The sequence below is a fragment of the Pygoscelis adeliae genome, unplaced genomic scaffold (assembly GCF_000699105.1).
Source record: "Pygoscelis adeliae isolate BGI_AS28 unplaced genomic scaffold, ASM69910v1 Scaffold137, whole genome shotgun sequence".
In the NCBI taxonomy this organism is placed as follows: domain Eukaryota; kingdom Metazoa; phylum Chordata; class Aves; order Sphenisciformes; family Spheniscidae; genus Pygoscelis; species Pygoscelis adeliae.
Window position 1 is genome coordinate 833372 of NW_008825099.1, and position 14607 is coordinate 847978.

The 14607-nt window shown below is 36.6% G+C and overlaps 1 protein-coding gene across 1 annotated transcript in view; it reads right to left on the reverse strand.

The window, feature by feature from the left end:
* WDPCP (WD repeat containing planar cell polarity effector) overlaps positions 1–10534 on the reverse strand; it is a 109541-nt gene extending 99007 nt beyond the window's left edge. Inside the window, exons 1-5 of the mRNA XM_009327104.1 lie at positions 10471–10534; positions 8708–8752; positions 7667–7717; positions 5117–5187; positions 4821–4880 (exon numbers count right to left, since the gene is read on the reverse strand). Of these exons, the coding sequence (XP_009325379.1) occupies positions 4821–4880; positions 5117–5187; positions 7667–7717; positions 8708–8752; positions 10471–10531 (288 nt within the window). The 5' untranslated portion in view covers positions 10532–10534. The remainder of the gene's footprint in view (positions 1–4820; positions 4881–5116; positions 5188–7666; positions 7718–8707; positions 8753–10470) is intronic.
* Positions 10535–14607: the final 4073 nt, after the last annotated feature.

The following is a 14607-nucleotide window of genomic DNA, read 5'->3' on the forward strand; positions in this document are numbered from 1 at the left end:
TGAAACACATCACAAATTTTTCAGACTGAAGTACTGCGATGTGAAAAACAGAAATCAGAAGAGTCATCTCTACAGCTTCAACAGTCTCAAGGTATTCCTAAACAAAATATGAAAGCATGACTTCATACCTATAGGAAGAATAGGCATAGCCTTTGTACTTGAATGTAGTCCAAGTAAAATGTTTGGGCATCTGGTCATTCTACATGCTGGGAAGGAAGGGCCGCTTAATTTCTGTGTTACTGAGGAGTTGAATATGAAGACTTTGATAGAAGGAATTATGCACTTTGTGTGCCAAAAATGGCTCTCCAATGAGCAAGAAAGACATAAGAAGGAGCAGAGAATACTCAGGGGACGACTTAGCCCTTCCCTTCCCCAATAGCAAAGTGCTCCAGCACCTATTCAAGTTACTTTTTATTAAGGACTTAAGTACAGGCTCACGACTTATGGACTTCAGTAGAACTTAAGCATGTACTTAAGTGGATTCCTTTATCCTCGGAAGCCTTAGCCCTTGACTCCTCATTCATGCAGCTTAGCTGCTTATCAGCCCTTCTACCTAAAAAGATACCTGCAGAGCAAAGCCAGGATTTGCTTCTATCTGATTAAAATTGGAAGAGAAGGAAAATATGCCTGTAAAAAATATTGCTGCAAACTGTTTTCCCTTACAGAGCCCAACCAACAAAGGAATATGCAAAAGGAGAAAAGAATTGCAAAGCATTTCTTGTTCAAGCAGGTTCCCAGGGTTTTTCCCCACCTCTTCATTCCAGATTGCTTTCTTAGCCACCCTACCGTAATTACTCTGTTGCATGCCTTATTACAGATGAAGTTATTGTTGTTACACGTTACTGTTTCACAATAATCAATGCATTTGTACTTCTAGCTCCAAATCTCTACAACCACACAACACATTAATGGCTGTGATCAAGAGCAACCAAAACAATTTAATATGAGGGCAGCGTACCTCTTAGTAACTGGTGATGGGTACTAGCTTCTCATGTATTGTAGCCAGAATGTCTTGATTTTGATATCAGATGTGCTACTGTATGTCACCACATATCTTGCTAAATCAGTTTGCTTATGGGCATTGTAGCTGATATATCAAGCTGTGTCAGCAAATATTGCTGTGTATCTCAATTCAGAACCCAGTTCTAAGTATGTCAATGATGGTAACATAAAAATCATTCATGATTTTGTGGCAAAACTTAAAAGCATTCCAAAGAATTAGAGAAGGAGACCAAGAGGAAGGGAAGCAGCCAGAGCTGAGTTGAGTAAACTCAACAATACTGATAAAATTAATTCCTTAGATTATTACTCCTCGGCAGGGAAAGCCAAGGAGTAAACTGTTTATTTAATTATAAAAAGTACAGTGGCATCTTATTGTAAAGACTTCTTGTCTTTTTTTCCATCATCCTTCTTTTATGGTCTATTTATTTTGTTTTCCTTTGACATCAGCTAACTGATGATTACAGGATTATTTCAGCAACTCATCACAGGTCATCAAAGTTGGGGTTCAGAAGTATCATACAGAAATGGTGTGCATTCAGATCCTATTGGAACAAGTAGGAACAGAGCTAAAGAAAAGACCTCAGTCCTTTAGGGCTCAACTAAGCTCTTTTAAATAGGAGAGCAAGCTCCTTGACAAAAATCCCTGTACAGTCTAGGTTATGTTTACATGAACTGGCACATCACCTATTTCAGAAGCTCTAAGCAGTACTAGAATGTATACTTAGGACTACAAAAATGAAGGTCAATGGATTTTTTTTTGCAATGGACAAGGAAGTAAATATGAAACTTCTAATGCACTGATTGTATAAAAATAGTAATAGGAGAAATTTTGATGTATAAAATGAAACATCAAGAAAGGTAGAAAGCTGGGCCAGCGTTATAGTAGTTCTAGGCAAACTCATCTAGAAGAGCCAATTTTGAGAAATACATTCATACAATGGACAAGATAATCTCCATGCAAACTAACTAGATTTTTCATTGAGGCATATGCATGAAGTCTAATTGGTCATTTGCACACAAACAGTTAACTTGACAGCACACTTATTTCTAGCAGATGCATGTTTAAATTTTTAGCCCACGATTTTTGCCTGTGAGCCAGTTAGAAGCTGGAAGTGCTGGAGGAAGCAGTGAGGGATTAGGAATAGTGATGTTTAGGTTCCAGAAGGCACATCAGCAGCAGTCCTATGCTTGTTTTTCACAAAATCTGAGGGAACTCATACTACTCTTTTAAATGATAGTCTTGTTATCATTGTATCACCTTTCAGATTTTTTTTCCATTTGTTCTGTCTTGCTAAAGGTACAACAGCCATTGAGTTTTTGGATAGCATATTGTTTTTACAACACAAAGGGACCTCTTCCTGGTTCAGCTAAAGATATGGCAGATTCAAGTACATAGAACATTTATTGAAGAATGTGATGGCCGTTAACTATTTTAATTTCTATAAATGAATTTATTTGACACTGTATTGCTACTAAAGCTCAAAGAGCTAAAAAAAAGATACTATAATTAAACCATATACTCAGATTTAGCCCAAATCACTGAAAATTATGGCAGTCAGGGTAATTCACTACATGCTCTCCATGCTGTTTGTCTGACATGTTGCTTTCTATCACACTTGAAAGTTAATGCAAACATGGACTCTTCTTTTTCCACTAGCAGCTGCTCTGGTATCCGTCCAAAATAGCATGTGAATACAGCTGTGCTATGACATAGATCACACCATTATGTGGTAAGCACTTTCTGCTGAAACAGTTAATTAGTCTCCTACTTAGAACTAAAAAATAAATGTACATCTTTTCCAGAAGCTTCAGAACATTTGTATCAAAAAGGGAGAGTCCAGCTATTCCTGCAAAATGCTCAAAGACAGATGAGCAGCAGAAAAACAAACCGTTTGACATAAAAATTGATAGAAGACAGCTTTTCTGTTCTAGACTCTCCCAAATTATTCATTTTTCTCTATTTTATTTTCATTTGTTGGAGAGCTTATATTTTCAGGAAGACAGAAAGTGGAATAACACAATTGTTTTGGCAGAACATTCTAAACCCTGTTGGGAGACTCCAATTATCGGTCATTATTTTATAAAAAAAATCTTGTTTTGTGATTGAGAAACCAAAAGTAGAATTTAAGGACAGAGAAATGACTATGATTTTTATCTATAACTTTAACTCTGGCTATGTTATAAGCTATACTATCACTTATACTCTAGCTATACAAGCCATCTAAAAAACCCTAAAAAAATACCCAATTTATCAAGCTACTCCTTTACATGATTCAATCCAATGTAGAGCCAGACCAAATATACTAAGATAAAATCATCCATCTCTCTTCTTTCCCATCTTGTACAAGAAATAAGTAAAATTGCATGTGTCTCCTTTTTGTTTATGTAAGCCTGAAACTACTTAGAGGATGCTACGTCAAAAAAAAGATTTTTATACAGAATTGATAGTCAAACAAAGGTGTTATTTTATAAAGGCAGGACGATCAAATTTTAGCAAGAAGTTCACTGTTCCAAAGCATGTATCGGTAAGGAATGCGGGTGGATGCAGACAGATGGGAGGGGGAGGAAAATGATAGAGCGAGAATGGACAGGAAAAGCGAATGAGGCAGCAAACTGGGAAGCAGAGGAATACACTCATGGCTAATTGACTAAGTATTTCTTAACCAAATTCCTTTCCTAATCAGAACAATAATAACAGAAAAAATTACTCCTCTAAATTAGCATACAATTAATATTTAAATCTGTTCTAGAAGATTAACATTCACAGATATATACTACGTAATCGGTATGCAAATGATATACATTTACTAGCGATAATATCTGATAGGCAAATGTAGCTTAGATAATAATATCTTTATTATTGATACAAAAAGACTATATACTATATGGCATGTCAGGTATTTAAAAATTTTGCTATTCTTAAAGACATTTCTGGATTTCCAGCTGTCTAATGTTCGAATATTTAATATTCATCCTGCTGACACACATTTGGAACTACTTGAATTAGAAGAAAAAAATTATTAATCTGAAAAAGCATAAAAGTTAGAACACAAAATTTCTTTTTAGATACAGTATTAGTAATATTTACAAGTATTGCCCATGCCAAAGCAGCTTCAAATATGATGCACATTCCTCATGAACAATGAAGACTGCAGAAACTTATAAAATACATTAGATATGTTTTTCAGAACAAGCTCGTGATTAAGGAGCTAGAGCACGTGTCATGTTCCGATCTCCCACCTACCCTACTGTCCTGTATTAACGAGGATGTGAAAGGCTGTTTCTTGTATACAATATGTGGAACTTCTATAGACAGAGAACATAGCCACAAGTGTGCCACATGTCACAATACCTTTTGTTCCATAACTTGATTAACAGTCTAGCTGGTTTAGTGTTATAGCTTCCCTCCCATATTACAAAGCACAAGGTAAAAAGATTTGCGACAGACGTGTAAATAATTAAGATATAAAAATGTAATGTAACAGAGATTCCAGACCTGTCTACATATTTTAACTGCTCCCTTAGCCTGCTATCTTAAGGTACAGGATGCTTTCAGTTTCCCCAAATAATAATAATCTCACAGAATCAGGGCCCTTTAATGTAATTTTTCTTGCTGATAAAAACCAGATTTTTGTTTTGTAGCATCTATTTCAGCTTAGAAATTTAAATAAACATAATCTAGGTAACAAGAGCCCACATATTAAAAAAACCCAATGATTTTCTGTGTTAGTTAACATTTTAACACTATTGCATCAATCACTGAATGGCTCTTCAGCTCCACTGACTGAACATTGCAAGAGCTTGTCAAAACATTTTACCTGACAGATACGTTTGTTCTTCCATTTGCTCAGCATACATTGACTGTTTTGCATTAAGTCCTAAAGGACAACAGAAAACAGAGTGGAGTTGGCAGTACATATTGTCACTGTTGGTTCGGTTAAAGTTTATAGATGAAGCATGTCACACAAAGATGCAGCTGTTTTAAAACAGCCCGCCAGACAAAAGCACATTTATCATCACTGGGAGAGTTGGATCTTTATGAAAATTAAAGCTGTTGAAAGAGGTTTGAAAACCCGATTATATGTTGCTGTACTTGAAACTTTCTGAAACATACCTCTACCTCCTTGAGTGTATCTCGCAGTTTGTCTGGTCGCTTGTTTTTCAGTATCCAAGGATAATCTCGAGCTGGCAAATAAAAGTAAAAAAAAAAAAAGATACAGAAATGTGTATATATAGGCAACTGTATACATATATGCATGTGTGTGTATGGGTACAAACATACATTTATATATAATAAAAAAAAAGTTTTTCAAGTTGAGCTTCCTTTTCCATGGAAACACAAAACTAAGATTTCTAGGACTTACCTTAAACGTAAAACTTACCTATAATTGGAAGGAAATGGCTATGGTTTCTATTGGTTTGTATTATCAAATGATATCCTTTTGAAAGGCTCTGTTGTAGAGCAGTTAGCATGAAATATCCACACTGACCATGACTTCACCATGGCAATTGTGTACAAAGCTCTCGGGATGTAATATCTTACCCAGCTGCCAAGCACTTGCAATACATTCAGTATGTTAACTCAGATTCAAGTTATCAAATCCTAAACAGATACAATTCTTTTGAACTAGCATTTCATTGCCTAATTTCAAAAAGCAGGCACTAACATGTCTGCAAAATATATATGCATGAATATATGCATATATAGAGGTATTAACAACAGGTAATTGTGAATGCCATAACTTAAAATTATGAAGTATACTTATTTATAGGATTTGTTCTTGAAAATTTGGTCTGAAGAATCTGCCAAGACAAGCAAACAAGAAACTGCATGACTGCTACAGTCCTTTAACAAATTTATTAATGTTCAGCAAACTATTGTGACAATTCTGGCCTAATACATTAATCCTGAAACCAGGAGGCAAAGCTTCATCTGGAGTTGCTAGTAATTGGCTTGCTTCATGGCTGAGAATCAGGCTCTAATAACTTGTGAAATTTCATCATTTAAAAATGAGCAGTTTTCTGTTCATAAGTATACAATAAAACCCATGAGAAACTAAAACACGTCTTTTTAAAATCTAGCCTATTTAAAGGAAACCTGACGAAAAGTTTTGAGCTCCAAGCTGTCAGTTTGTATGCCAACTTCCAGACTGAATGACTTAACAGTTGTGTTTAAACCTCCCTGCAAAAAGGAGCTTACAATAGAAGTGCTATAGAGTGAAAAAATGAAGGATTTCATATATCAACAAAAGAGCACACCAACATACAACTTCTCTTTGTATTTTATTGGACTGAAGCCAGTGTTGGTGGAACTGTTATGATAATATTAATTAGGCATGTAAGATCACATTTTCAATGGGTGCCTTCATAAATACTGGAATATTTATCCACATATGCAAAATGGGAAATTGCCTGTACAGATACCAAACTATATATACAAATCAGCAGCTGTGAATAAAGTTACCCAGTGCTCCTTTTTAAGAAATGTGCTATACAGTGCTTTGTGCCTAGGCCACCCCTATATTTACAGCAACAAGGTACAGTAGCTTGTGTTCCTTCTGCATGTCACATGTACAAAAGATAACAGTTGGGGCTTCTGTATAACGGGGTTTATCCGAGCCTGCTTCTCTCTTCATACAGGCAGCGCCTGTAAGATAATGCTACACAGAGCACAAGGGATGTAAATCCATTGAGCTCCTCCCTACTTATAACCCTTTCTCACCTCCCCACCTTTACAGAGCTGTATTGATTCTGACTGACACACAACCCTCCACAGCGGGTGTAGATTTACCACATGGCTGCGCGCACCTTTATACCCATCCCCAGTGGGGCTTCAGCCTGCTCCAAACACACCTTATGGTGTTGCAAATAACTTATCCTTCTGGAACACATTTTGCCTTCAAACACACGCACAATTCCACTTGAATTTTCCTTACGATAAGATAAAATGTTAAGGCAATTCTTACAGCATACATATCACTTTGTGAAGTTGTCTAAAAATCAGTTAGATTTTTCAGAGTTGTCATGTAATAATGTTTGAACATTAATGAATGCTCTGAGCAATAATAACTATGCAGGAGTTTTAAAACTTGAGCTAAAGAAAAGTTGTACTAATATAAAAATCTTTAAGTGTCACAGTACTGCTGTGTGATAAACTGAAATTGCTTTTAACAGATAATGCAGGAACAGTGTAAATGGTTCAAAGCTAAAAGTGTTCTATGAAGGCAGCTGATTATTAACCTGGAATTTGATTTTGGCTGAAAGTATTTTAGTTATAATTTTCAGTTTTGAGGCAGTTGGTATTTCAATTCAAGAGCTGATTGGGAAAATGTTTATTGCTCATCTGCTGAGTAAATTTCATAAGGAAAAATCTGGATTGTGATTATTTTTGTGATTCCTCCTGACAATGGATTTGAAAAGCAATACACACTACCATGCCTAGTGACACAGAAAAAAACAGATTGCAAATATACCGGGAAGGAATAATGACAACTTTTCAAGTGTTTTGTGCTGTGTAGTTCTGTGACCGTCTGTCTTAGATGGCATGTGGAGACAGGTACATTGGAAGCAGTCTGAAGTTCTTTTAATGCTTTTCCAGGGGCATCACCAATCCAAATTAATAATTTGGTCTTACTCTAACAAGGAACTCAGAAAATGTCCTTACATTCTGCTAGCTTTTGCTTCTCTTCTAAGTAACCATGCTTCATCTGTGATGCTAAAGGAAAGAAAGGATGAAAAGATGAATGATAATCCTTACAACTGCTGTCAGCAAATATTAATATTAGAGAGAAGATTCATACAGTTTGATAAAACACAGAAATTTACAAAACATTAAGACAGCCCCGATGTTTTCACCTCGTAAGGCAGATATCTTAAATTTGCAGTGAAAGAAAGGCTTGTGCAGCCCAACAGGTGGGCCGGCGTTACTGAGCCTCCAATCTCATCAGATAGTGAAGTGAGCTGCAACCGAACGCAGAAGAGAAGCTGAGTCAGTCTGTCAGCAGAGCCATGGAGACAGCGTATTAACCACGAAACTCAGCCCACGGGATGCCTGCACAAGCCTCCGCTCTAACCTGGCCACAAAGAGGAAGTAACTCTAGCCGAACAGACCTTTTGGCCCATCGTGAAACTTCTAGGATTAGCAGGATTAATCAGATAAAGAAAATTGATCGTTCACTCTGAAATGGCCATTTCAGATACCAGGTAGGGATGCAGGAGGCCAGGGCTGGCACTCTTGCGCGTTCGCGATGCCCTCTGCTGGGACTCCAGCAAACACCCAACTACCGCAGTGGCCAGGGCCTGACGGCCCGAGCCTTGGACTGCACCGTCCCTCACAGTTATGTTAGTGATGTTAGTACGGTGTTTTGGTATTCTGCAGCAGGTGAAAGGGCTGAACAGAATATAAAATATAATATAAAATATAAGAATTTAGAGTATAAAATCCCACTGAGGTTTCTAATGACATAAAGGTTGGTTTTCTGTAAATATTTTTCAAATTTTTTTCTTCTGTGGAATAAAAAGTTTTTAAATACTCCGACGTAACTTGGAAGAGATAATCTCTTTCTGTGCTTCCTTACTCTATAGAAATACAGAGGCATATATTAACACAAAATTCGAAGTTGCAGTTTTCAGAGCAAGCGGTCGGTGTCAAAGATTGAACATCTGGAAGTTTTGTTTAGTTTTAGTTATGGTTATTATATTTTACCTGGTTCTTTCTTGTCGTAGTACTGGTGGATCCCAATATCTTCATCTATACAATTGAATGTAAATATATTTAATTATGGATGTGACACTGGAAACAAAACACAACTTAGCAAGCAAAGTTCAGCATTTTTGCAAATTTTAGCAAATTTTTGCTAGCTGGAGCAGAGCATTAGGGGTTAAAATACAAACGACAGTGGAAACACTACAGCATATAATCTGCATACCAGTAGGACCTTCAAGAACCAGCAAGTAAGGACTGAAGGAGAATGTGACAGGTTCTTACGTTATTTGGAGCCATCATTTCCTTCACTCTGATTCTCTTCCATTTGCCAACACGCAAAAGTATTTTTACCACTTTCCTACTTAGCAACTTTTGTGTTCTTTCACAAGGAAAGGTAAGGATCATGGTGAAAAGTGTACCTTAGAATAACTTAAAATGTTTTCTGATGACTGACACAGCTGAGCTAAAGACAACAGGATTTTTTTTTAATATTCATGAACTCATAAAGCTGCCCTTTCAAAGGATCCACTATTCTTAATCTATAGGTATTATTGTCAGCCTGGTTCCCATGGCAAAGAAATTCGGATGTTTCAGGTACATTGGGACTGCAAGCCACACCAGCCAGCTCCTGATGTGGCTGACTGGTAAATATTTAGATGTGCCACAGCAAGCTCCACCAAGTAGATCTGAGTGTGGCTTTAAGTTGCACTGTTTTAAAATAATTAGTTTGACACCGCATCTGTCTCCTTCTAAACTCAGACAGGGATATACCATGGGGAGAAATTCCTCACATGGAGGAATGTAGGAAGGCACAGCAATGGCAGGCAGCTTTTAAAACAAGACAGCAGTCCTCCCTTCTGCCTCAGAATTTTAGAATGATGTTTGTAGGCAATGAATAAATGGACAGAGAGGAAGCAAGAAGGTCAAGGGCAGAAAATAGGCACAGTAGGCCACAGTACACCTTTAATTACAATAAATCACAACTATGTGTTTACTTGAACCATCAGACTTTTCTATGAAATACAGCTTTTGACTTTTTTTATATTATTGTTGTTTCAGAACATTCTCACACAAAGATGGGATGCCAAGACATATTGAGTCAATATTTGAATAATAACATCCAACTGAATATTCATTCATATTCAACTGAATTGTCAATAATATTCAAAATAATATTTCAACAAAAGTATTGTACACTATAATTGGCATATTTTGATATGGCCCACTTATAAACCAGTGGGGATTTTTTTAGTAGTATATTTTAGCAATAGCAAGGCAAGATGAATGAAGGTAATTTCTACATGGCTAGTAATTAGTCATGTGTCTCCTGGAACAATCAATTAATAAGATAAATTGTAAGTATAAAATTTCAAGTAATCATGCAAAATAGCCAGAACATGCAGTAATTTTTTATTTTCATGCTAAGTACAAATCACAATGCCTCTGCAAATCACTTGACTATTGAACTTCATTTACCCAAACTAGTCATTAAACTGAAGCTTACAGTCAAGTAGGGCATAGCTTCCTAAAAAGGAAAATGCTTCCAATTAAATATAATCTTAACATTTTTTACTTGAAAGGATGCTCCAGTTCTATGATGAGATAAGCAACGAAGCTGACCAAGTTCAAACATCATACTGCTGCCTAATTTTCTTTCTCCTACGTATAAAAACCACTTCATCTGGGTATTCAGAATTTTATATAAGTTTAATATTCATCAACAACCTTTGCTGTTTTGTTTTTAGTAACGGGTAACAGCTCACCTCTAATACGTAAGTTAGTCTTCAAAGACCACAGGAACATCTCAGTCAGGCAGAAAGACATCTGGTAGCAGATGGAGCCTTAGCACTATCAAAAGAAGGAAAGAAACTGCATGAGCAAATTAATTACCCTCTATCACCAGTGAAACTGCAAGTATTTTGGAAACTAAGTGCTAGAAGAACGTAGCACCAATGACATTTTGTTATATGTAAGTTGTAGTTTTCGACCACAATAAAATGAATGATGCATGCAAAAGAATAGGATAAGAAATGTATGTATGCCTATATATCCATCATATACAGAGACAAATAAACATTTGTTTAAATTTACAGCTGCTCTCACCAAAGTGAATAACTTTGTGCTTGATGCTTCTCATATACACATCATAGTCTATTTTTAACGTATGTTTATTACCTTGACACATGCAAAAGTGAAGCCACTACCTAAAGATCTGGTTTAGACAGGAGAATTTGACTTTCAGGCCAAATTTTTTAAACACTGTACATTGGGAAGTGTCAATATAGCCAAGAAGAAGTTTTGAACACATGATATTTGTAGACATTAGTTACAGTGCTAAATATAAAAAATGATGTCTTTCTAAATAAAAAAGAGCAGTTATATTAAATCAATTAAAACTGACAAAACAACAGATGTGAAGCATATAAAATATATGACTTGAAATGTTATGTACCTTGACTACGGTTATAAAATGTTTACAGTGGTTTTTTGAACAATCCATCTGAATATTCCCACTAGAGGATGTGTTGTGTTTCAAAGCATTGGGAATCTTCTGAGACACAGTAACCAACAGATTTCCCTGAGTAATTTCATGCAGTGCTGTAGTTATAAGTGGGCCATCAGACCACTTACTTTCATTTCTTTCACTACACCCAAGAATCCACTGAAAGCTGGACTCTGAAGGGGAGTTTACACAAATACAGCACACTTAAGAACCACTGTTGGTATGGTACTGTACTTGAACTTTTTTTTTTCTTTTTTGAAGTGGACTCTTCATTTCCTTTCCATTAGTGCCATCTAGATAATGAACCAATTACAAGATGATTGCAGAATTCCTATCACATAGAGATTCAGACATTTACGTCAAGAGTGCTATGATGAAAAATACGTGCAAGATTCTCAGGTAGCATCAAGGAAGCTATCATAGTCCCAGCAGAACTATGAGACCTTGAGGTATTATCACTCAAGCTAATACGTATGTTTTGATGCACTGCCTAATCCACTGAAATAGCACCAAGTGGAAATAGCATTTTCTTTACACTGATCCCCAAATGTACAAAAAGTCTTGCTGACTTACTAAATCCCATAGTTCTATCAAAAAAAAAAAGCAAAAAATAAAAGGTAAAAACACGTGTAGTAAATGGAATGTACTTTCTTCATTTCCTTTCCATTAGTGCCATCTAGATAATGAACCAATTACAAGATGATTGCAGAATTCCTATCACATAGAGATTCAGACATTTACGTCAAGAGTGCTATGATGAAAAATACGTGCAAGATTCTCAGGTAGCATCAAGGAAGCTATCATAGTCCCAGCAGAACTATGAGACCTTGAGGTATTATCACTCAAGCTAATACGTATGTTTTGATGCACTGCCTAATCCACTGAAATAGCACCAAGTGGAAATAGCATTTTCTTTACACTGATCCCCAAATGTACAAAAAGTCTTGCTGACTTACTAAATCCCATAGTTCTATCAAAAAAAAAAGCAAAAAATAAAAGGTCACAACACATGTGTAGTAAATGGAATGTACTTTCATCTTGGGCGAGAATGAGGTTTGGAAAAAAAAATGCAAGGAGATTAGTAGCATGGTGGTCTGTTGAACATAGGAACCATTTTTGGTATAAATATGGATGAGGGCAGCCCTCATTTTCCATGTGGACTACAGTAAAAGGAGATTGTACATTATAATTTTCTTATTTGTTTTCTCTTTTTTTTTTTTCTTACTTTAGCAAGCGAAACAAAACTTGCATTCCCCAAGGCCCATAGATCCTAGATTAGAATCTCTCACTAATAGGAAGTCATTGAATTGAGTGAACTTTTACAAATCCTATCATGGGTTGACCGGGGAAAAAAAAAAAGCGCCTTTGATTGGCAGATGATCTATTCAGCTGGAGAGAAGGCACATCTGCCCAGAAGACAAGGTAAGACTAGAGGACTTGGGCATAACAAATAATTTAACAAAAATTCCCCAAATTACTCCAAAGCTCTTGTATGTAGGCTCCATGGGTCCTTTTAGTTGTGTCCTCCTATCGAATATAAAGCTATCCCATAACATTTTAATACTGCTGTGTGCCTTCCAAACTGACAGATCAGAGAAGACTTTCAAGTCCTTATTTTTCCACTAAGTGTCAGAGACACGGAGGGAACTCTCCAAAAAACAGAAGGAAGCTTTCAAATGAGCACTAAATACTCAGTCTCCAAGACACGTATTTTTAAAAAATTTGCCCTCAGAAATGAGAAAAAAAGAAAGTTTGTAAGACAATGTCAAAACCCCAAAGACTTCTAAAGAACTGCACTTCAGTTCTGCACTGAATAACGTAGATGAAGAAAAATTCTCCGTGTACCTAAAAAGGTAAAAGAGATTTTGTCAATTATTCTAATCTTGAGTTTAGCTTTTTGCTTCTCACTTTCTTTGGACTCTGAGCACTCACAAACCAGTTAATTATTTGAATGCTTGTTACTGTTTTGCCAGTGAGAATGGACATCTGCCCAAAAAATACTGGTCCCAGTCTACCAATACTCTAATTTGAAATACCTTCTGATTAGTTATAGTCTACAGGAAAAAAAAAAAAAGAAAAAAAAAGAGAGAGAAAATTCACTTCTGTAACAAAATACGGCATTGTAAAGTCTGAATATTTTGTTCAGAGGAATTATTCTTTCTTGTTCCTTTTAAAGGAATACATGCCAACTTTCAGAGTTATGCAACTACATCTCACCATTTACCACATTATCATATTCCAGCACAATCGTGATGAGGATGATGACAACAAAGGGATCTTTCTGTATTTGAAAAGTGCCTCTCAGAATTTATAATGTTCCTTTAACTACATGACCTAGGTCCTGCCATTGCAAAGAGGTAGGTAAGAAAAAACATAAAAAAATCCTCACACTAAGCTTTAAGGACTCCATCGCCCCCTCTTTAAAACTGAGTAGAATTTGGGAAAAATGGGATAAAATAACTCTATTGTTAAGGTAAAACCGGAATTCAATTTAATAGCTGGTTCTTTTTTCTGGCTCACGCAACACTGTCTTGTATGCTTTCACAATATCTCCACAAACAATAATAGCAGGGATATTTTGGTGGTTGCAAAAGCTTACTGACAAATGGAGATGTTCTGCAATGGTTAGCCTGCTCCAGTATCTGTGGTAGGAGTGCTTTGTTTAAAAAAAATCCTCAGTTTAGTAAATCTTTGTTTAATCACTGATACAGAAAATAACCATCTGGCTACTTCATAACATCAACAAATGCTGAAATTGATATCTAGGGTCCACTCCGACACCTTCAATTTCGCTGCTGTCATGCCAAATAATTAGGAACTATGCACTGCATGAGTGATCCAGGGCACTGATATTGTATTTCTCCTCTTTCCGTACAGTTACCTGGGAGAGTGAGGTACTTGGGAAAGGCAATGCGCAGCTCCCGAGATGAGCACATCCCAAGAACGTGGACCTCTGAAAATGTTACAAGCGACCTTGAGCTAGAGAATAGGAAATGCTGACTACAACACAGTATCTGAACTTTGTAGTTTATGTACCAGAGGCATGGCTCATTACCACACACTATCCCAAGTCCCCCTCTAAGAGTAAATCCTGTAATTGCCAGGCTATAAGACAGTGTTTGACGACCATCTGCCAAGTCCACTGAAGGTGGGCCAATGTGCTCCCAGAAATCCAGTGTTCCTAGCTAAAGAGTGATAAACAAGGGGTATCCCCTCCAAAATTTCTCTGTTGTTTGGGACACGCTTCTAGGAGCAGAAACAAGGTAAAATACAAAGCTAGTCAGAAAGCAGGTACCTCTATGCCACAACAAAGTTACAAAGCTACTGCAATAACGTACACGTACTAGACGAGGTGCTTCAGACATGGGTTTGGGCAGATGTTATAGGTCAAAATGCC